Here is a 22432-nt window from a genome sequence, read left to right on the forward strand (position 1 = left end):
ATCATAGAATGGATTCAGTAGGAAGGGACCTTAAAGATCATCTAATTCCAACCCCCCTGTCACGTGCAGGGACGCCTCCCACCAGACCAGGTTGCTCAAAGCCCCATCCAGCCTGGCCTTGAACGCTTCCAGGGATGGGGCATCCACAGCTTCTCTGAACAACCTGTTCCAGTGCCTCACCACCCTCATAATAAAAAAAAATTAAATCTAAATCTACCTAATCTAAATCTACCCTTGTAATTGATTCTTAAAGTTAATACTCCTTGTCCTATCACTACACTTTCTGACAAGTCCCTCCCCAGTTTTCCATTAGACTTCCCTTAGGCACTGGAAGGCCGCTGTAAGGTCTCGTCTCCTGGCTGAACAACCCCAACTCCCTCAGCCTGTCCTTGAAGGAGAGGTGCTTCAGCCCTTTGATCATCCTTGGGGCCCTCCTCTATACTTGTTTTAACACATCCGTGTCCTTCTGGTGCTGGGGGCCCCAGAGCAGAACACAGTGCTCCAGGTGGGGTCTCACGAGAAGAGAGTAAAGGAGGAGAATCATATTCCTTGTCCTGTTAGGCATGCTTCTGTTGATGCTGCCAAGGATATGGTTGCCTTTCTGGGCTTCAAGCACACATTGCTGGCTCATGATGAGTTTCTCATTAGCTAATGCTGCCAAGTTCTTCTGCTCAGGGCTGCTCTCAACCCATTCTCCACCCAGCATGTGTTTGTGCTTGGGATTGCCTCAGCTCAGATGCAGGACCTTGCACTTGGCCTTGTTGAACTTCATGAGGTTCTCATGGGCTCATCTCTCAAGCCTGTCAAGATCCCTCTGGATGGCATCCCTTCCCTCCAGTGTGTCAACCACACCACAGTTGCTAGCATATAGTAATCCCTTTCAAGAATAAAACTGTAAGACAAGAAAAAATACTAAACCAGATGCTTTTTACTTTTTTTTTTTTTTAATTTATATTTTTATTTTAACATTAAGCAGTGTCTTTCAGAAGTGCCGAGCGCCCAGCTGTTCCCTGATTGCATTGACAGCAGGTGAGTTTTCATGGGTCTGAAAATCAGAACATTTCAGATTTTTTCACAGTGTGAGCTTGGTGTGTTGACTGAAGTGGGACTGCTGGTCACGTACTGATGTGGACAGCCAACAATATATAAGTACTTGCTGCGTGGCAGTGGAGTCAACTGCCTCATCCCAAGAAGATCCACTCAAGGAGGCAGCACAGCACAGCTGGTGGCTTTTGAATTCCAAATCTACCTTGGAATACACTAATATTTCCATGGGACTGAGTGCACAATTACTATGAAGAGCATAGTTTTAGGCCTGTATTTCACTGTGTAGAATTTTTTGTCAGCAGTTCCTCTTGGAAAGCTTCTGCACTGAGATCTCTGCCCAAGAACAGCTAGGGACCATTTCAGTGGTTCTTGTTTGTGGTTTTTCTTGGCAAGTCTACCACTAATATAAACTGTCTATTTCACCTATGTAGCTTGAAAAGGTCGTCTTGCTCTGTTGTGCTCCATTTGGAAGCCAGAAGCTTCTCTTAGAGATGCTCCGAGTTGCTTCTGCCATAAACACTGGTTCAAAGTCCTAGCTCTGTTTGGAACAGCAGCCAGAGTCCCCAGACGTAATTGTTCTGTTGAGTGGAAAAATATTTTATCAATGCTGAGTGTTTTATATGGAACATGCTTTCCCCAGCTGGCAGAACTTCAAGAATATCCAAAGTATCTTGTTGCATGGTTACTGGAAGGCATATGATAACTGTCTAGGCTTGTTCCTCACATTGTAAGGGTAGGTTATTTACTCTGTTAGCTTTATGGTCTTGATTTGCTCATGTGTACATGAATTATGCAAGGAACGTACATCTGTTTTACAGAAACAGGAAGAAGAACTCAACCCGATGTAAAGTTTATTTTCTGAATTATTCCATTTTTACCACTAGAAAAGGTATACAGAAACAGTGATAACTGTTTAAAACTTCAGTATGCTGCATTTCTGAGACATGCAACTCTTCTAGCAAGCTTTTAGATGGTTCTCAAGTTTAGTCCTAAACCTGTGCTAGGCAGAAAAAATGATAAAATAATCCACTCAGGAGGGGACCTGTAAGACCTTTTTCTTTCATCCTGCAGCACTCCAAAAAACCAACTGTGATTGAGTGGAAGAAAACTAGAGGCCAAATCTCAATCATCATGTTTATTAAGTTACATTAATTGTGTTTTAGGGTGATAAAAACTACAATAAATGCTTCCCTTAAAGCTGTGTGGATAGGTTAGGCTTTAGCAATGCTGCTGACTCTACTTAGAGTGGTAGCTACAGTAATGGCTGCAGTTTGGAAATCCAAATTATTTCCCTTCTAAGGGAACTTTTCTGTAAATTTGTTTAAAAGTAGGGTTGTTTCTGTGATGGTTAGTACTGTAGCATCAATAGAAGCCAGTTATGGATTAGACTCTGCAGAAATGAAAGTAAAAACAGTGCCTGACCTGTAGCTTACCTTTGTGAAGGCCTGTGTATCCTCTTCTGCAAATATCCTAGGTCTGTCAGGGTTTTGTTGAGTTTAGTTACACTATCTTAATGATTTTTTTCCCTATAAGAATAACATGTAGTCTCAAATTCAACATCATCTTAGCATTTGCTATTTTGTCTGTTTGCTTTGGGAGATTCGTTTCACCTAGGGTTGGAAATTCTGTCTCATGATTTAGATCAGGACAAAAAAAAAAAAAAAAAAAAAAAAAAAGTGGAAAGATTGGCACATTGGTTACTATGAAAGAAACACTTTCTACTAGTGTACTGGTTACTAGTGTCCTGTGAATAGGAACGTGAAGGCACCCTGAGAGAAATCTGAATCACAAGCAAGTCTTCTTCACTTTTCTAATTGTTCCCAAGATTGATGTTAACCTGAGTTTGGGAGATACATGGCAATACTAACACAAAACAGGCTAGGCATTGTTAACTGAAGAAGTGCTGGACAGGAAACAGGCAGGAGTTCTAAGTGTAAAGTATGGAAAATCAATTTTTTGCTTTGAATTGTGGCACGGAACTGTAGAAATGTGAAAATTATACAAAGGCATGGTCTCTAGTTCCAATCGATGTGCTAAAAATGTGTTTGATGAAGGTTTTAAAAACAATCTTTCCTAATGTTTACAAAATCCTTTACAAAGATGGCAATAATAATAATAAGAAAAGTTTAATGCTTCTCTAGAAACATGCAAACATGCACCATCAGGTCATTTCTAGCACAGAGTGAAGATTCTCTGGGATGAACTGGATGAACTTCATGAAAGCCTGGTGCATTCCCGCAGCATGAGGAGGAACCCTAATGAGCACCTGGATGCAGAGCTGTCAGGGAGGAGAAGCAGCAGCCACTCTGTGGGCTCACAGACACATTTTTAGCTCTACAGAAAGAAAGAAGCAAGTCCCAGCAAGGTCATGGAAGTGTCCATGTGAACTGCAAGCTGACCTGCAAAATGGCAATGATCTGTTCCACTGCTGGTCTCATTCCACATTCAGCACATAACGGGGCGTTTATTTCTCCTACTGTCAGTGGAAACATAAAAGCCTCTAAATCCATGTAAATTGCTCAGACAAAAGGTATATTAATGCAATCTGCTACAGTCCAGAGTTGCATTTCTTCCAGCAGCACTGTAAACAGCATTCCCCCAATTCAACATCATCTACCATTTTCCTGCATCAGGAGGGGGAGGATAAATTCATTCACTGCTTCAGCAGTGCCTGATAAATCTTTGGAAGTCCCTTGATTTCTGAGCTCCTAGTTGGAGAATGGTTGGTTTGTGTATTGCCGTAAATCTCAGATATTACAGTCCAAAATACTGTTATCAGAGATTTAGATACTCCAATTAACAATCAAAATTGTTCAGAGCCTCTTGTTGTTCAGTTCTCCAAAGAGATACAGCAAGATTCTGGCAACAGGATTTGCCAGGGTGAATTCATGGTTAGCAGACCAAAGACCAAACTCTTTGACGCCATTATCTCTACCACCATCTACATTGTCTGACTTGAGGCAAACAAAGTGTCATCTAACTGCCTTGGATGGTGATGCTAGGGAAGAGGTACTCCCAGAACTTGTACTGTCTTCTGAGAACAAACTGCATACACAAAAACAAGACCATGGGAACCTTGAAACTTGTAGGTAACCTCTAGAGTAGTTTCTGTGTCCTTGTGTTTTCATGATTTGAACTGCTCATTTCTTGTCCTCCAGGTGAGCCCTCTGATCACTTTTCTGTTCTAGACACCTGAATCCAGTTTTCTCACAAAAAAATGGTCCTGATTTTGGAAGATACATCTTTTTATCTGTTCTTTGCAAAAGCTCATTGCAGGGGTGACCAGGAGCATCTCGTCTGGTGCAATAGCCCTGAAAGTGACTTAGGTGTCTCTGAAGGTTGCAGGCAGTGGATTAAATCTCCCACTGTTATTCTCAGCCCCTGCCAAAATCGGACTTCTGCCTGCATGTGCAGGCTGGTGTCTGCAAGGTTCCTCACGACAGGTGGGTTCAGGGTCTCAGAGTCTGAGGCCAGTCCCATCGTTCTGCCTCAAAGGCAACTGAGGCATGGGCACCAGACATCTAAGGAGCTGTGTCTAAGGAATCCCACTTTCTTCTCAGCACTCAGCCTGCTGGACCATTACCATGACAAAGGAGGATTATTGACTTTCATAGCCATGATGCCTTTGATTTGAGGCTTGCTTTGATTTGGGGCAGTAGGGTTCACTGGCCCAGAGAAGTGATGGTCTCCTCCAGGTGAGGAGCAAGGGTAGAAACACATTTTTGAGAAGGAGGAGGAAGAAGGAAAGAACTAGCCGAAGAGGCTGAATGGAAGCTATAATGGGTGCTGTTAGTCTCTGGGAAGGGCCCAAAAGCAGACTGTGATTCCTTAAGACAATTAAAAGCAAATTGTCTGGCTGAATGATCGCAGGGCAAGGAAGATGCTCCCCCAGACTATAATTCAAGGGGCTGAATGGCCCTCAAAAATTGAGAGGAGAGAGGGGAAAGGAAAAAAAAAAGAAAAAAGAAAAAAAAAAAAAGAAAGAGAAAAAAAAACAGAGGATGAGGCAAATGATGGAACAGATGTGAGTGCTTTTGTTGGCAAGACTTGGAGGCTAGCGGGATGGCGATAGGCTAATTTGAGGCGCATAATGCCAGGTTCCTTTCATATGCAGAACAGCACTTTGATCCAGTGTGGATGAAAGTGCTGAAAAGTGGAGAGGATGGCAGGGGGTCTTTTGTCTTTGACAAAAAAGGCATCTGCCGGGCTCTAACCCCCTTTTCTCCACCCCCTTAGCCTAGCAGGCCACTCCAACAATGCTAGCAAAGGGGACAAGTGTCTCCTGACAGCTGAAGAAATCTCCAGGAGGAGAATGAGGTTTGCAGCAATATGTATACCAGAGAGCTTAATCGATTTTTTCCACAGTACAAAAAGGGAAAGGGCTGGGGGAAGACAGAGAGATCACAGTGGAAATGGGAGGTGGGAGGAAAAAAAATCCCTTTATAATAAACTTGTTACTTTTGTTCTCCAAATACATCTTTTCAGGAGATGCTTTGATGCTAGTATGAATACACTTAATGGAGCGGGGTAGGGTAGAGTTGCTGGGGCGGGGGAGGTGTGAAGTAAGGAAGAGTAGTCTTGCAGGGAGGACAAATGTAGAGTGATTTCGGTGGATTCCAAAACAGCAAAGATTTTGGAATTAATAAAGCACAGTGAAATGCAAAAGACACCCAGAAAGTAGACACATAGTTTGTGTAACATTTGTTTGAGGAATTCAGATCAGTACAAGTTCTTGGGTTTGATTTCTGGGCAAAATTGAAAACTTTTCTTCAAACCTTCCTTCTTTTTCTGTTCTCTTCTTAACTTCCTGGACTGATTACAAATTAAAGCACTTCAGGTCTAAGAGGGGATCTGGGAAGGCAAGTGCTATTTGTGCCGAGCAAATACACCAGTTGCAGATCTGCTGCTGATCTGATTCCTGATTCTCCCTCTCATGCTCTGTCAACTCTCTTCCAGCTTTTCACATCTGGTAAACAAGACTGGGATTGAATCCCCAAAGTTTGATGACTGCAGTCTTCCTTAAGTACCACTTTGTACCAAGTCTAATGTTTCCTTTTAGAAATAATGACAGATAAGAGTTATCGACATCTAAGCGAGACCCACCTCAGCAAATTAAATCATTTAAGAACAGAAGGTTCAGGGATCTTCTTTCTTTTGAGATCCTGACAGCATTTATCCAGTACTGTTTACCAAAGATAACCTTCACACCGGGGCACAGCTTTAACCAACACCTGGTGCTGCTAACAGCTTCTCCTTCTTTATCCCCACACGTCCCTTTTCTTTCTACCCAGGACTTACCCTTCCCCCAGGAAGGTACAAGCGATGCAGAAATAAGGAGAAGATATCACATTCCTTGACAGGCTCTACACACACTGATGCCAAGCTGTAATCCTGTGTAGTTGTTCAGTGGGAGCGCCAGGGTCCCCCTCCAACAGATGCCACCATCCAATTCAGACCAGCTGATGTGGAGAGTATTTTGGCAACAGCATCTCCTACCTTCCAGCTTTGAAATGCCTGCTGACATGAGTTACTATAACTCATTGGGAAAGACTTGGAAGGCAATTGGTGCTACTTTGATTACTGGCCATTTGTCATTCCTTGACTTTTCCAGCTCCCAGTGCTTGAAATGTGGTTGAGAATGGTGCTGAGGGACTTTGTCTGCTGCTGCTGCTGTCAGCAAGGGAGCTGAGACCACCCCGGTCCCTTACACACCTCCAGGGTGAAAGTCACCTCCCCAGGTGGGCTTCAGGTGGTTCTTGTGAGGTTTCACTCTCAGGTGCCACACAGTGATAGGGTGCTGGACAAGAGCCAAATGGGGAAATATATTGCTCACAGGGAAGCCTGACTTGCAGGGAACAGCCCTCTGTACTCCTCCATGCCAAGGAAAAACAACCCACACAGGACCACACAAGCCAGATGACAGAGCTGAGAAGTCCAAGATAGCCTGCTACGTACAGAGGTAATTGTGATCAGGACTGTGTACAAATCTCAGGTAGTGAGCTTGGACATTTTGTTCTTTGAGGTGAAACATGAACCACCTCATTATGAAAAGTCTACTGTGCTTCTCCAGCTGGGCAGACACATCCTTCAGCTGCCACCATCTTGAGACTTCTCTGTGTGTTCAGTACCAACTCTTCCATCTGCACACCAGAAAGAGACACCCTTACCATGGTCCAGACAGCTGCCAAAGCTGCCTCGCCACAACGTCTTTGTGTCATGCCAGCAGTATGTCTGAAAATACGAAAGGAGTGGGAGTGGGTTGTTATTATTCCTGTGTAAACATGTGCAGTAACTCTTCATAACTGCAGGTAGTTATTTCAGTTTTAGATTGTGCCGCTAAGGCAGGTTTATTTAGCTGTTTGCAGTTTATTTTGCGCTAGTTTTTTACTGCTGGTGTGTGGTCATGAGGAAGGGAAGATGCCTGTGTGGGTCAGCCTGGTTGCTACAGTCCAGGCCAGGTGTGTGAGCCTGTTTGTGGGAGAGACTGAATCCGTTTCCCCTGAAACATGCTGCAAGGCTGGAGGGAAAAGGTGTATGTGGAGCAGAAAGTAGCCTGCAGACGGAGAGCCAGCCCAGATAAAGCAACAGCAGGAGTGCAGGCTGTGAGAGCACAGGAAGGTTTGCTTTGTTTTCATGTCTCATCCAGCAGGCTGGTGTTTTCTCTACAGAAGATGGCTACCTCTGCTGGCTTGTGTTTGGATAAAAATTGAACTGTGGAGATTGCAAAGCCTTTGTGATGTGCATACTCTGCATTGAGGCAGAGCTACCTGACCAGCTCAGGAACCCCTCACAGATCTTACTGCTGCTCCGTGGGCAGGGTCAATCTGGTTGTTGTTTTAAAGGCTGCAGAGTTTAGTAAGAACCATATTGTTTTAGTGGTACATTGTCCCAGTGGGTGCTGCTATGGTAGTCCAAATAACCTATAAAAGAATCCATACCCATGGAAGTGTTTTTGGCTGCACTGGTTGTACATACGAACTTTTCCTGGCATAACTTAGCAGCCCTGGCTGTAGAAACCTCACATTTTCAGCACAGATTTGGCTTCTGTCTCAGTGAATCTCATCTGGTCATTAACATCCATTAGAGCTTCTCTGTGTGGGAAGTGAAGCCAAACAAATGGAAAACAATGGCTTCAGAATGCAATAAACCCCAGCCTCCATGCAAACTTTTGTGCAGAAATAAAGTGGTTTCAATTTGTTTTTGTTTAATTTACTTCCAAATAAAGCAAATATCCTTTGTTAAATCTCCTCAGATAGTCTGATGTAACTTTCCTGAGTGGTTAGTTTGATATAATTTTCCTGAGTGTCCACCTGCGGGTATTCTTTTTATCAGGTGCAGTTTGTGACTTTTTGCCCCTTTTAAACACATGAGATGGGAGTGAGTGTTGCTATTCATGAACACCCTTCCAGAACTAAAGATAAATTTTGTGTTCTCATATTCAGTTACATACACAGTGGTTTGGATCCAGGTGGGCATTGTAGTGGGGACAGCATGATTTCAAGCTCTGTGCACTTTTCTGGATTGTTGTCCTGGGGAAGGGCAAATTATGCCTGTTTGTTCCTATATCCATCCTGTCTTGGAAACCCAAGACTTGGTTCACACAACCTGAGTACATGAAGACTCGTGTGTGAGTTTCATGTTATTGACAAATACCTCTAGTTTCAGAATGCTTTTGTTGGTGTCCAGGAGTTAACTCCACAGAGACCTTGTCAACCTGCACAGTGCCATCTTGGAAACAAGAGCTGGGAAAATAAGCCCTCATAAGAGTAATTCTGAAATGCGTTTGAAGACCTCAGCAGACATCCCTCAGGTTACTTTCTTTAGAAATAAAGAATAATCAGGCAGTAGATTATAGGAGAACTTGTTGCTTTCTTGTGCCTTTCAAACAGGTCATCTGTGGGGATGCCTGTGCCAGAAGCCAGTGGGGTGGCAGATCTTTGGCTCAGACCCTGAGGCCATTACCAAGAAACACTGACACAAGAAAACCTGTAGAGGATCTCTGCTGATCTCTCCTAGGGGTAGGATCTGCTCAGCCACCACTCTGGTGGTTGTTCTAGTGTATGCACAGTTTAAGGCAGAGAGAGTGGGAGCGTTTATTTTCCAAGGTGAATGCTGAGGAGGAGGGAGCGTGCATCAGGGGCTGCTCTGCCCATGGGGAAGGTAGCAGCCTGGGGCCCTGCCAGCCACTTGGCCTGCAGGCAGCTCCTGGAAAGGATTTGTGCTGGAAATAAGTGGGGGAGCCAGGGGAGCACAATGCAGGAAGCCCCAGGGTGAAATCTTCTGTGTGGATGAGGAAGAAGGGGTGGACAAGCTTGTTTGAGGTGTGGGGATCAGAGCCAGTCAGGCCTAGGCTCTATGATGACTGGTAGGCTGCTGTCTAGTGGAGCAAGAGTCTTTCAAAAGACTGTTTAAATAAAGAAACTCCTCTTCTGCATGAATCACATCACAGGGAAAGCCACACAGAGTTGCGTGTTGCAAGGTGATTTCCTATACTCAGGTCTGTGGGACATGGCAAGTAATTAGCTGCAGACCTGGAGGAGGCCTGGGTTGGTGAAACGTGGAGTAGGGTACTCGGAGTGGGAGCAGCTTCAGCGAGTCCTCTGAGGGTGGTTGCGTGTTTGTGACCTCCTCGAGGAGCGAGTCAAGAACTCACAAGGAACTCTGTCTTTTCCTCCTTCTCCCCTCCCCCAGGTGATCTTTGCTTTGAATCAGACTCTCTTGCAGCAGGAGAGCCTCCGAGCAGGCAGTTTCCAGATCCCCTATACGACAGAAGACCTTATCAAGCATTACAACTGTGGGGACCTCAGCTCCATCATCTTCAACCATGACACTTCTCAAGTGAGTCTTGCCACCGCAGCCCTTGTGCTACACACACGTCCCGGTAGCTCTAACCCCTGTCTCACGCTTGTCTCTCCTCAGGCAGGGGCCAAAGACAGCTAACCTGTCTTTTTCCTGTGCCTGCTCTTCCAGGAGTCTGCGCTAGCTCACCGCCCTCTTACTGCACACAAGCAGCAAAGGCGCACCTGGCTTTCCCTTTTGGACGAATGCCGTGTTTGCTTTAGCATCAAAGCTCTACGAGTTAATCCTTTATTTTCTTAAGGATCCTGTGGAATTGCGCTAACTTGGGTAGGAGCGAATGTAGTGCCAACAGAGGGTAGAAGCAGTCTCTTTTGTGCAAACAGTGATAGAGAAATGCTGTCTTGACTTTGACACTTGTGTAAGGCTAGGCAAGTTGCAAGCTTTTTAGTTTCTCATATCAGTATGATTCTGCACTGTGGGCAAGGCTCAAAGAAGAGAAATGGAGTGAAACAAAGAAAAAGATAGATTTAGACTGAATGTCAAGGAAAAGAAAACCTCAGAGGCCTCACAGACTTCGTTTATGGAGACGGTTTCCCAAGCAGCACAGTGGAATGCAATGCTCTGATCTTTAAACCACAAGAAAATGCCCAGCAGGGACCAATTTGGCCTGTTTGGGCTGTTAGATAGCTAACCTCAGACTGAGACATCAGGCCTCTCTTTATTCTTGTGTGTGAGGTACTGCCTGGCAATTTGTGCACTTCAATGAAAATGTGACTCTAGCCTCGCAGTGCTGAACAAGCGTGTGTTGGTACCTGGGCTTTCCCTGCTGAGTAACAGTTTTCATATGGCCTTTTGATACATACAGCGCAGTGCTGCAGATCTGGAAATACTGTCATACTAACCCTTGCTTCTCTGGCACTGAGCTTTGTGCGCGTGTTACCTTCCTGTCCTGTACACCCTTCAGCCTGCCAGTGCTGGCAACCTGGTTGTTAATAATGCTTAGCTCTTACACAGTGTGTTTCATTCATAGATTTGAAAGGGTTTCTCAAAGGAGGCCAGCACTGTAACGGCATACAGATGCTGCACCGCTGTTCTGCTGAGGTGTTGCAGACTGCAGAGCTGATGTTGCCTTGGGGGCCTTGGAAAGAACAGCTCTTGCCAAGACATGCTCTCCAAGGGAGCAAGCGCCCTTTACTTAGACAAGCAGCTCCTCCGCAGGGCAGTCCCCATCACAGCAAAGCTGAATAGCCTGCAAGTTGAACAGCTTACATTTTTAAGGAGAACTTATCTGTGAATTGTATATGACCCTGTGCTTGACCCACTGTGAGCTAAACACCCTTTTGCAACAGGCGGTGATAGTCTGAGTCACTTCAGAGCCTCTCCAGGTGCTGTATCCTTGCAAGGGAAAGCACCTGGCTTAGTGACCCTGCTTCCCAGAAAATGTCTCTTGCAGACCCTGTTCTTAGCAGTCCCTGTAGCTGCAATGTCCAGAGCTACTTATGGAAGAAGGCATGGTGGCTGTGACTCCAAACCCATGATTCTCTCCAGTTGTAAGAGGTCGGGGTAGTATGCAGCCACAGCAGTCTTGGGGGCCCCAGGAGATGTACTCAGTATTTGAAAAAATACCTTGAAGACAGAACTACACCTGGTAAAACTTTCTTTCTTGACAAAATTTGGCTCTCCTTTTTTTCAGAAAGTTTGGGGATGTTTTTGTTAACTAGTTCAGAGTGTGCACTTACTCTTAGACAGCCCCAAGGGTTTGATACTAGTCAAACTCTCCAAGAAGAGTGTAATTATAATTATAGTCATGTCATACCCATGACAATTTAAGGAAGAAGTATGTAGTTAAAGATGGCCAGGGGCAAATATTTACTTTCTTCAGCCAAGCAATCAGGATTTGGGATCTATGGTGTGGCAAACTGAGAATATTTGTTGACTTCGCCTTTAAAAATAATAATAATCTGGCTGGCTTATGAAATGATGTGTTGAGAGAAATGGAACACTATGCATTATTAGCAGTTTGTTAAGTCATTTTTGGCTTTCTTTGGGTTTTGTCCTACTGAATGTGTGTTGAAAGACAGGGCAATTGCCACATTCAGTGATGGAGCAAAAAGCCTGTGCATGATGTCTGCCTGAAATAAGTGGCCCTTTTTGAGGACTTTTTTTTTTCTTTTTATCTTAGGTCCCAAATTTCATTAATGCTACACTGCCAGCCCATGAACGGATTACTGCCCAAGAGATAGACAGCTACTTCCGTCAGGAGCTCATCTACAAGCGAAATGAGCGAATGGGAAGGAGAGTGAAGGACCTGCTGGAAGAGTACCCAGACAAGAGCTTCTTCTTTGCATTTGGAGCTGGTATGTGACTGAGGTGTTCTTCAACCTGAACACATTCTTTCCACATCCCTTAGAAGCTTTGGACAAGTGGTTGCCTCAGTTTAGAGAAGGATCAGTACTTTCACCTTGGTGGACACAGAACACAGCTGTGGTCTGGTAATTGCACCATACTGGAAAAACTTTCTGCAGTATGCAAAGAGCTCACAACATATGTATTGATTATAATATTTATTAGTTACAGACTTGTTTCTTCTATTTCATATGCACATAGTCACAGATACTGAACCAATGGTAGTGCATACATAAAAGAAATACACACTTACACAAACATGGTTATGCTCTTGCCAGCCAGGGTAGAAGGGCAGAAGCACAGAGCTGAAATGAAAGGTAACAAGAGCTTGCATCAGCATTTGAACAAACCTTTCAAGAACACATCCAAAAGAATAACATTCCGAAGTGTGTGAATCTAAGAGACCTTCTAAATGTAAGGGGAGATGCAAGGCACACTTTCACCTTTCTGCTGCAGATCACTGTCTCTTCCACTGCACTTTCACAACTACAAGGGAATTTTGTCTGTCCCTATTTTGGAGCAGAGTATTTTTCCCAGAAAGGGAAAAACTACCTCATCTGCTCCTTAGCAGCCAGCAGGAATCCATAGGCACATCTAGTGTGCATATCCAACTCAGTGGGTGGAGAGTGTAAACAAGATTGTTTGTGTAAACAAGATTGTTTTGCCTTGACTCCTGTGCTTTGTTCTAGCTCCAGGGAAGGGAAAAAGTGAGAATGAGTGCAGGTGCTAATTCCCACAGAAGCAGTTCATACTGTCCACCATGAACCATGTGGGCCTTGTGAGAGAGGAAGAACTGAAAGCACTGCCAGGACCCATGTGATGTTTTCTGTTCTCCATGGCCACTGCTTTAGTGAGGATGGAAGATCTAGACAAGGAAAGGAAAATATTTACTTAAACAGTGTAAAAGCATTAGTATTTGAAGTCTGTGACAACCTCCTCACTTGCAGCAGGGAGCTGTGGTTACAGACTTAACATAACAAGGGTCCTGTGTGTGAGGGCAGAGAGGTAATGAATGGTGGCTGATAGCGTCTGTTCAGGCAAGCATGAAGATTTGCTATCTCCTTGCCATATCACTCTGCTCCATGCAGCTCCCTGTCAGGAAGGAAGGTGAAGCAGGTACAGTTTGTATAGATTTTGGTCTCTAAGCTAAGACAAGAGCTTGGCTGTACTCCAGTAGCTGATGTGATTCTGACCACACTTGTCCTGGCTGGTCTGAAGTTCCTGATACATCTGCCCTGAGTGCCAGCTGCATCAGTTGCAGGTAGCCATTCCGTGTTGTCAGGGCTCCAGTAACTGGATCACAACAGAGGAACGAGCAGCCCAGGCTCAGATGCAAATGGGCAGACATGCATGCCAGTGTCGCTCTGAGTTAGTCCTGTCCCAAGAGCTGGAGAAAGGAGAGCCTCTCCATCTCCTTGCACACACACACTGCATCCCAGTTGCATCCCAGTAGCTGTGCTGGATAAATCACCTAGCTTCAAGGTTCTTTTGTATCATTTGTCTCCCTTCCAGTCAATTTCCTTGTCTTCCTACTCTTATCCCCCAGACTTCCTTCACTGTAATTAGCATGCACAGTACACTTCCCACAGTCCAGAAGCACTGCAGGAGCAGGACAGATGGACAGATGTGTGGCTGTTAGCACCCACTGCTTCTTGCCCTTTTCTCTTTTCTCCCGTGTCCTTCCAAATCCTTCTCTACCATCATGACAACCCAAAACCCATCCCAGGCTTCCTGCATTCTTGCTTTACTCCTTTCTATTATTTTCCTTTTCTCAGCTGCCCCCTTCTTTGTCCCAGTTGCCTCTTTCAGTAAAGCAGAGTTAAGATTCACACAGCACTTCGCTGTTGCAGTGCTGCCTAGAGCCCTGGGCCCATGTGAACACGCTTAATGAGTGGCTTATGTGCACATGTCTTGCTTTCCAACCACCATGCAACCTTTTCCATCATGCTTTTGAATCCAGACAGGTTCATTCACTTCTCTGGGGACACTAGATCCACTCTGAAACTACCTCTTATTTTACTCTGGCTTTGCTACCAGGCTGGCCTCCATTCTCATCTGCTCTTCCAAATAGCTCTGCATAAAATACAGTGTCAGCCTCCCCCTGCCCCTTATGCAACAGGGAATTAAACAGCAGTATGCAGAGATACTTGTGAGCAAAAGATATATAGCAGGAACCCATTTTTTTAACAGCAGAATTCCTCATTATCTCCTTGTTTGTCTGCATGGGGACTTCTTTATTTGTTTTGCATTAATTGCCTAAATTAGATAAGTAACATCACAGTGCATAATGCAGAAAACAGATCAATTTCTGTACAGTTCTGAGGTTTTCTTAGTGCACAATGCAAATTTGAGTGCAGGCTTTGATTGTTTTCCAGAGAGCTAATTGAGCCTTTTGCTTATCCAGATTCCTGTATGACAGGTGATTCTGCACAAGATTTATTTTGATGCCAGCAAGTAGTGAAGATGAACTAATAACTTGGGCACAATTCTTTGCATCGCTTGAATATTGTTCTCTTGTTCAATTACTCGAATAGGGCCCCAAGAAAGTGATAGTACAGGGCACATTATAATGAGCTGCAGCAGAAAGTAGCAGAAAAGAGGAAAGAGAAAGCCTATAGGAGTGGGACTAAATCATCATTGCATTGTAGCTTTCCCTCTCTTGGCCACCAGTGTAAAATTTTCTCGCAGCAGTGATTGGTAAATTGCAGGACAAGATTGCATTAAAATGGTAGTAGGTTATCAAAGGGTTCCAGGATAGAAGGGAGAAAGGACTTTTAGTTGTTTCTTTTCAGATTTTTCCACAGTGTGCCTTTTATTTTTAAAAGAGCTACATTTTTTTAAAGGGAAGTTCAATATTCTCCATTAACCAAACATCACTGAAAAAAAAAAACACTTTTATCATCAATTATATCCAAAGAAGGTCATGGTTTGTGGATGGCTGAGATATTACAAATACACTCTCTTGTTATATAAAATACTGTTTGCATTTGTATTTTAAATGGGAGAAAAGCAGAAAAGATTAGTTATTTATTTTATCTTCCCAAGTGGATTGATATAGTTTAGAGATGTGTAATGCATTTTGCACAAAAAGCTCATGTATCTTTTCAGGTCTTAATGTAGCTGCATGGCTATAGATTTTGACTTCTTACATAGAATTATATGTGGTAATTTGCTCAGAAATAGATTTGATGGTTAGATCCAGTGTATTTTATGCTTTTACAACATTTTAACAGATCGTACACATTCACCCTGTATTCTGTTGAAAACGCTTCACAGTCAGATCTCATTTCTGGAACTGTTTTTTGTTTAGAAGTAATTTAAGCTTGCACAAAAGTAGAGAGGGAAAAAAAAAAAAAAAGATTCTGCTGAAACTATCCAAAAAGCTTTGTTTTTGGCCAAAGTGCAAACATGGAAAGTCTCAACCCAAAGGAAGTCTGTTGGAGGGAATTACAAAAACTTACGGAAAGAGAGAGATGGTAATGCCAGTGACATTCCACTAGGTTCAGTAAAGATTTTGTCTTAATTATGGACAGGCCTTTTTATGTAGCAGCACTTAGAGTTACAAGTTAGATCTACTTACTGTTGTCTGTGGAAGAACTTGGGGACAAAGCCAGCTCTAATCTTCTACAAGCAGTCTTCCTTCTGTATTCATTGTTAATTTCTCAGAACTGTACGTGCAGTGTTCAAGATCTGAATGCTAAGCCAAAGTGACTGATGGAGTTTTTTAATCCAGAGACAGCCATGTCAGTAGCAGTATAGGTTTCTGGTTTATCCAGCAGATGCAAATTGAAGTAGAGAGGGCTGCACTGTGCTACTGTGCTGTGGATTTTTATCACTTGTACCAGTCTGTTACAAGGGTGCTGCCTGCTTGCTGAACCATCGCAGAGTCAGAAAATAGCTGAGGCTGGCAGATCATCTGGTCCAACTCCCATGCACAGAACAGGGTCATCCAGAGTAGGTTGCCTGTGTATGATCAGGTTCTGAGTATCCCAGAGACAGAGACTCCACAGCCTCTCTGGGCTCTCTAGTCTTTAACCACTCTCATAGTAAAGAAGCTTTTTCTTATGCCCAACTGAAATTTCTTGTGTGTCAACTTGTGTTCGTTGCCTCTTGTCCTTTCATGTGCACCACCGAGAGAAGTCCTGCTCCATCTGTTTTACAACCTCCTGTCATGTTTTTATACATAGATAATACCCACATGAGACTTCTTTTCTCCAGGCTGAACAGTTCCAGCTCTTTCAGCCTCTCCTGGTATGATAAAATATGATAGAACAGAACAGAATAGTTCAGTGGGATATTAGGAAAAAGGACAAATGTCATCTAGTCCTACTGCCTGACCACTTCAGGGCTAAAAGTTAAAGCATATTATTGAGGACATTAGGCAAATGCCTTTTGAATTACTGACAGGCATGGGACACCAACGACCTCACTAGGAAGCCTTTTACAGCATTTGGCAACCCTCACAGTAAAGAAGTTTTCTCTAGTGTCCAGTTTGAACCTCCCCTGGTGCAGCGTTGTGCCTTTCCCACATTTTCTGTCATTAGTTAGCAGGGAGAAGAGTCCAGCAGCTCCCTGTCCATTTCCCCTCCTCAGGAAGCTGTAGAGAACAATGGAGTCGCCTCTTAGCAGCCTCTTTTTCTCCAAACTAAACAACCCAAGTGTCCTCAGCTTCTCCTCAAGGGATGCTTTTATCATTTATCATATTTGTTGCCCCTTTCTGGACTTGCTTTTTCCCTGTCTCTCTTGGACTTGGGAGTCTATAATTGGATGTGTCTCATTAGTGCTATGGAGCAAGGAGGGATCTCCTTCCTCAGGCTGCTTGTATTGCTACTCCTAATGCATCTCCGGAGGCCATGGGCCTTTGCCACAAAGGGCACAATGCTGGCTGAAGGTCAGTTTGATGTCCAGTAGGACACCCCAGGTCCTTTTCTGCCAAGATGGCCTTCAGACAGCTGTTTCCCAGCCTATCCTGGTGCCTAGAGCTCTTCTTTCCCAGGTACAGGACTTTGTTTGCTGAACTTCAAGAACCAAGGTTGCACCATCCGTGCTAACCACTCCCAATCAGCTGTTTGTGCTTAACACATTTGGACATGTTTTTCAGAATGATGTGCTCCATCACCTTCCCCAGGCAGAGATGTAAGGCTTTACCAGTCTGTAGTTCCCCAGATCCTCCTTCTTGCCCTTCTTGAAGATAAGAGTGACACTTGCATTCTTCCAGCCCTAAGGGACCTTCACCAATTATTGAAGCCTTTTAAAACCAATCAAGACTGGCCTTGCAGTAACATTGCAAAGCTTCCTCAGTTCCTGTGTATGCATCCTGTGAGGACTTGTGCATGTCCGGTTTGTATGAGTGTTCCTTAACCAGGTAATCCTTACTCAACACTCAGCCTTCCTTGCACAGAGCTTTCCCTGTGGTCACAGGACCCTAAGAGTCCTGAAGACTGGTTTTACCAGTAAAGAAGGCAGGTATGGACTGAGTACCTTGGCCTTTTCCATGTCCTTTGTTGCCAGGTCTCCTGCCCCTTTCAGCACGTTTTATATAGTCTACATTTTACTGCTGCAGTACCAATAGACACATTCTTTGTTTCCCTTGATATTTCTGATCATGCTCAACTCTAGATGGACTTTCCACATGGTCACTTTTATTCCAGGATGAATGTGGCTCCTGTTGAAGAGGCTAAAGAATAAGATAAAAGAATACCTTGATTTTAATATATATATACATATCCTTTTTTTATTATTATTATGCAGGTGGAAGCATACTTAGTGGCATGAGACACTGACTTTTTGATAGGTAAGGCCTCAGGTGAAGCCAGAGTCTCTAGGAGCTGAGTTGAGTCTCTAGGAGCTGCGTTTAAATTCCTCTAGTCTCTCCTACTTCTTTGAACAGCTGAGAAACTCCAGAACTGCCAGCTCATGAATAAGCAGTATAGAGGGATCTAAGCTACCTTATATCCCTGTTGATGAAATGAAAGACTTTACTGAGATATGCTGGCTGATGTATGAACTTCAGAAGTCGGCCCTCTTAATCTTTTAAACACTGTCAAAATCCCTTTTGTCTCAGAGCTCTTTTTTATTATTATTGTTATTTTACCGCTCCTGAAAAAAATGCATCATTTTGACACTTTAAAGTGTGCTGGATATCAGCAAACCACCATTAATGCTAAGAAAAGAAAGATGACGATGAAAGCTTCTTCAGCAACCATTTCTTCTAATTACTGAAGGAAATAATGAAAGTATTTACTTGGTGTTACCCATGTTTGTATGGATTCAAACCTCCAGGGACTAGCTGTTATTTTCCTTTTTTTTTTTCTCTTTTATCCCAAGACCTCCCGAAAGAGTTGTTATGAGCAGGCTGATTAACCAATGCCTGAATTAGCAATTCAGCAAGTTGTTAATTCACTTAAAACACTCCAGGATCTTAGTTGTCTTACTCTCAGCAGTTGAGTCAACTGATACTCTCTAAACTAAAACTAACTCTCAGATGGTTGACAAGTAATCCAACAACATGCAAAAGAAACATAGAATCTAAAATAGAATCATAGCATATCCGGAGTTGGAAGGGACCCATGAGGATCATCAAGTCTAACTTCTGACTCTACACAGGGGAACCTACGAGTTAAACCCTGCTTCCTGAACACCAGCATGTTTGGGGCACTGATGACTTCCTTAGGGAGCCAGTTCCAGTGCCTGACCACCCATCAGTCTCCTCTAAGGATTTTTGCACCATTATAGAAGAGTAATTGCCCCTGAGCTGAAGATGGCTACATAACCCATCTTCCTAGCCGTCTGGACAAGGAAAAGAGAGAATATGTGACCCCATAGTCTATCATAGTCTACCAAATGGCTTCCTCTGATTTGTCTAGGTTTTGAGGCAGTCCTTGGGTTGTGTCATCCTCAGGTGCCAAGTACATTGGACACACAGACGTATGTGTAACTTTTTCTCTTGCCCCTTACTTCGTAACAAACAAAATAATCCTGGAAAAAAAATTGCCATGGGAGGAATTGGAATTGTGCTGAGTCTCTGCCTTCAATGTTGTGTAAGGTGGTGTCATTTCCATATAAAGCTGTTTGCTGTTATTTCTTGAAATTTGTTCACTCTGGCATTTTTGCATGGGAAATTATGCAAGAGGAGCTATATTTATGATATCGGAAAAATAAAAGATCAGAGAAAGGACCTGTTAACAGTTTATAAAAAATAATCAACAGTGCTATTCCCAGGATGTCTCTGTCCAGCTAAACAACTGTTTATACCCATAAAACAAAGCCAAACAAAAAAGCTGCCATGGGAATATGGAAGGTACCCAGGTAAATGAGATGGTTGGCCTGTGAAATTCATTGGGAATTCAGAGACCAACATGGAAGCTTTAAACCTGACCTCAGCCCATTTGGAACTGGAGATGAGGATGTGCACAGGGAATATAAACATATATATGTCTTTCATAAGGGATTTGAAATGTGTAATGAGGAAGTTCAGGAACAATTTGGGCAAAGCTGTACCTTGGCAGATCCTAGAAGAGGGCAAAAATGGGGGCAGGGTCAGGTAGCTGACATAACGATAAAACAGATTGAGTCCTGTGGGGCCACCTTGCTTCTCCCTAGGCACAAAGGGCTTGCTGATTGCCTGCCTCCGTCTGTCTCTGGAATGCAGCATCATTTTAGGCTCTTTGGGTGGGAAGAAAAGCTGAGTCCCTGAAGGTGTGCCCGTACCTCTGTAATCTGAGAATGCCAGATACAAGCCAGCAGCTTTGAGACTGTTTTCCTTAGTAGCTTCTTTGAGTCTGCAGAATGCTAATGACAGGGTTTATTAGAACAACAACCCCAAAGGGAATAGATAGTGTTGTGTGAAGGCAGGGCCCACATCGAAAGCCCCAGGGTTCACATGAAGGGCACTTGTCCTGACATCTCTGACACATGAAATGAGGAAAGCTTTGCATTTCTGCATTAGAGGCAGAAACCTCTGTTCCAGCTTATTAGTGGAACTGTCAAAATCAACCAGGTGAAACAGCTGTGTGTTGTTTCTGCTTCAGTCTGGTGACTGTCAGCTTCTTGTTATGCTAGGGTTTACCCTTTGCTAGCTCTACTAGGCAGCAACGGCAGGGAGACTTTCATCTTGTAATACATTTTTAAGCTTGTGGAATTTCAAGTCCCTAATACCTTTTTTTTTTTTTTTGGGGGGGGGGGGTGGAAATCACTGGTGTGGAATAGCAGCAGGTCCAGTGGCAAAGCTGACTGTGAGAGCCACAGTTCAGATGTAGCACTGGTATTTCCTTCCCTCGTTGTGTAATGTAATGCTGGCTGCTAGCATAGTCACCTACGTAAGTGTATCCTTGCCCAATGAAGCTGGGGCTTCAGCAGTGGAAAACTCTCAGTAAATGTCAGTACAGATGGAGCCTTGGTGGCTAAGCCTGCCTGAACAGAAGCCATTTCTTTTAACTCGGTTTTTCTAAAACATACCATATGAGGCTGTAAACTTTTTCCTTATGTTAACTTTGCTACAAATTTGGCCTTATAAACAGTGGAAAACTTTTTTTTTCCAGCTTCAGTTTTCGTCGTTATCAGGAGGTTTGACTTTGTCCAAAAGTGAAAATAGGAATCCAGGGAACCAAATGTAGTCAAGTCACACATTTAAGAGACAAAGATTTGACAGAAAACTTTTGTCTGGTAGATGAGAATATTTAATCATAGAATCATAGAATGGTGTCTTCTTGTCTTGCACTAAGAAAAAATGGTTTTATGTTATCTTATGAAATCGTAACTTTAAAGGTTATTTTTTATTCAATTAGGCAAATTTTCCCATGTTGTGCAAAGCCTACATCATAAAGTGTTTCTTGTTTACATGATTCTATTACAAGCAAATGTGGAAAGTAAATCCTAGTAATTGCATATATATGAACTACTTAGCAAAGGACATCACTTTTTAAAAGAAATTGAAGGTTTTATTGTTTTATTTTTTATTTCCTCCTGGATGAATGTAGGTTTGAGGTGCTTTCTTTAAGTTTCTCCATTTCTAGTGAAAATATTTTCTGTAGGTGAATGTTTTCCTGCCTGCCAGAATTTCCCCTTTGGTTTCAGAGTAATGAAGTATAATCCACTAAGATTTTATACTTAAAAAGGAATGTGAAAGAAATAGCATTTTTTGAAAAAAAAAAAAAAGGCAAAACAAAACAAAACAAACAAACAAAACCTTCTTGGCCCAGCCTTAGTGGAGTTAAACCTCAAGTGAACATTTATGGAGTAATATTTCAGCTTATAGATAACCATAGGGACAAGCACTTTTGGAATTGTGCAGACTCAGCAAGATGGCATCTGGGGGGAATTTGATCTACACATATGCAGAGGTCTTGTGATGCAACATACTTGTATACCTGCACCTGACATGAACTGAGGAGTCTTTCAGTCAACTTAAACGCCCCTAGGACTGAACCCCCATTTTTAATTTTTCTCATTTCTCATTTCCTTTTCCTGGCAGCATTACACATTGAAAAGTACCATGATTTTGGTATCTTGGTTTCTGTTCCTGTACCTGAGCTTTTCATGACTTGGAAAGTACTGCTAGAATGATCAAGAAGTGTTATTTCTAGGCTTGTCCATTAGAGAGACAACTGCATGTTTTAAAATGACTTGATGTTCTGCATCCCAGCTAGTATTTAAAAGGTATGCCCATGTGTATGTGTGAGGCAAAGTGGTGACATTTGCCCCTGAGCCACAAAGATAGGTTTCTTTTTCTCATACTTCTTCTGGGCCAGTTTGAATTGTCCTAGGGAAAACTCTGTCCAACTAGGGAGAGTATTTTACTGGCTCAGACAAGGTTCCTATATTATGTAAGGATAAAACAAGGAAGTGTAACTCTTAGACCATGAAAGAGCTGAACATCCCCCTCAGTGTGCATTTTGCTGGTTTGGTCCTGGCAAGGCACCATGTCTTTCAGTCTGTAAATCATTCAAGGTTAATTTTCCCATCTCTGCTAAGTGGATAACAGCATTCTTTTCCACTACATCAGGGTGCTCAGCTGGGAATGTATGCCACTGCTGGTGTTACCAGCCCATGTAGGCAGCCTCTTCCAGCTTTGCACAGGATTTTTAGGAACAAAGTTTCACAGTAATGTGGTTATACAAAGCCGAGGACTCCCTCTGCTTGCTGCAATGATATGACTGCCTCAGGTATGGCATGCTAAGCT

At 43.3% G+C, this 22432-nt stretch overlaps 1 protein-coding gene across 2 annotated transcripts in view; it reads left to right on the plus strand.

The window, feature by feature from the left end:
* The window catches only part of TRABD2A (TraB domain containing 2A), a 78864-nt gene that overhangs the window by 42233 nt on the left and 14199 nt on the right, over positions 1-22432 (plus strand). Inside the window, exons 3-4 of one of the 2 annotated variants that reach the window (XM_032206000.1) lie at positions 9739-9885; positions 12029-12203. In XM_032206000.1, coding sequence (XP_032061891.1) covers positions 9739-9885; positions 12029-12203 — 322 coding nt within the window. The remainder of the gene's footprint in view (positions 1-9738; positions 9886-12028; positions 12204-22432) is intronic. The other variant, XM_032206001.1, reaches the window with a different exon arrangement.

This window comes from Aythya fuligula, chromosome Z (genome assembly GCF_009819795.1).
Source record: "Aythya fuligula isolate bAytFul2 chromosome Z, bAytFul2.pri, whole genome shotgun sequence".
Taxonomy (NCBI): Eukaryota; Metazoa; Chordata; class Aves; order Anseriformes; family Anatidae; genus Aythya; species Aythya fuligula.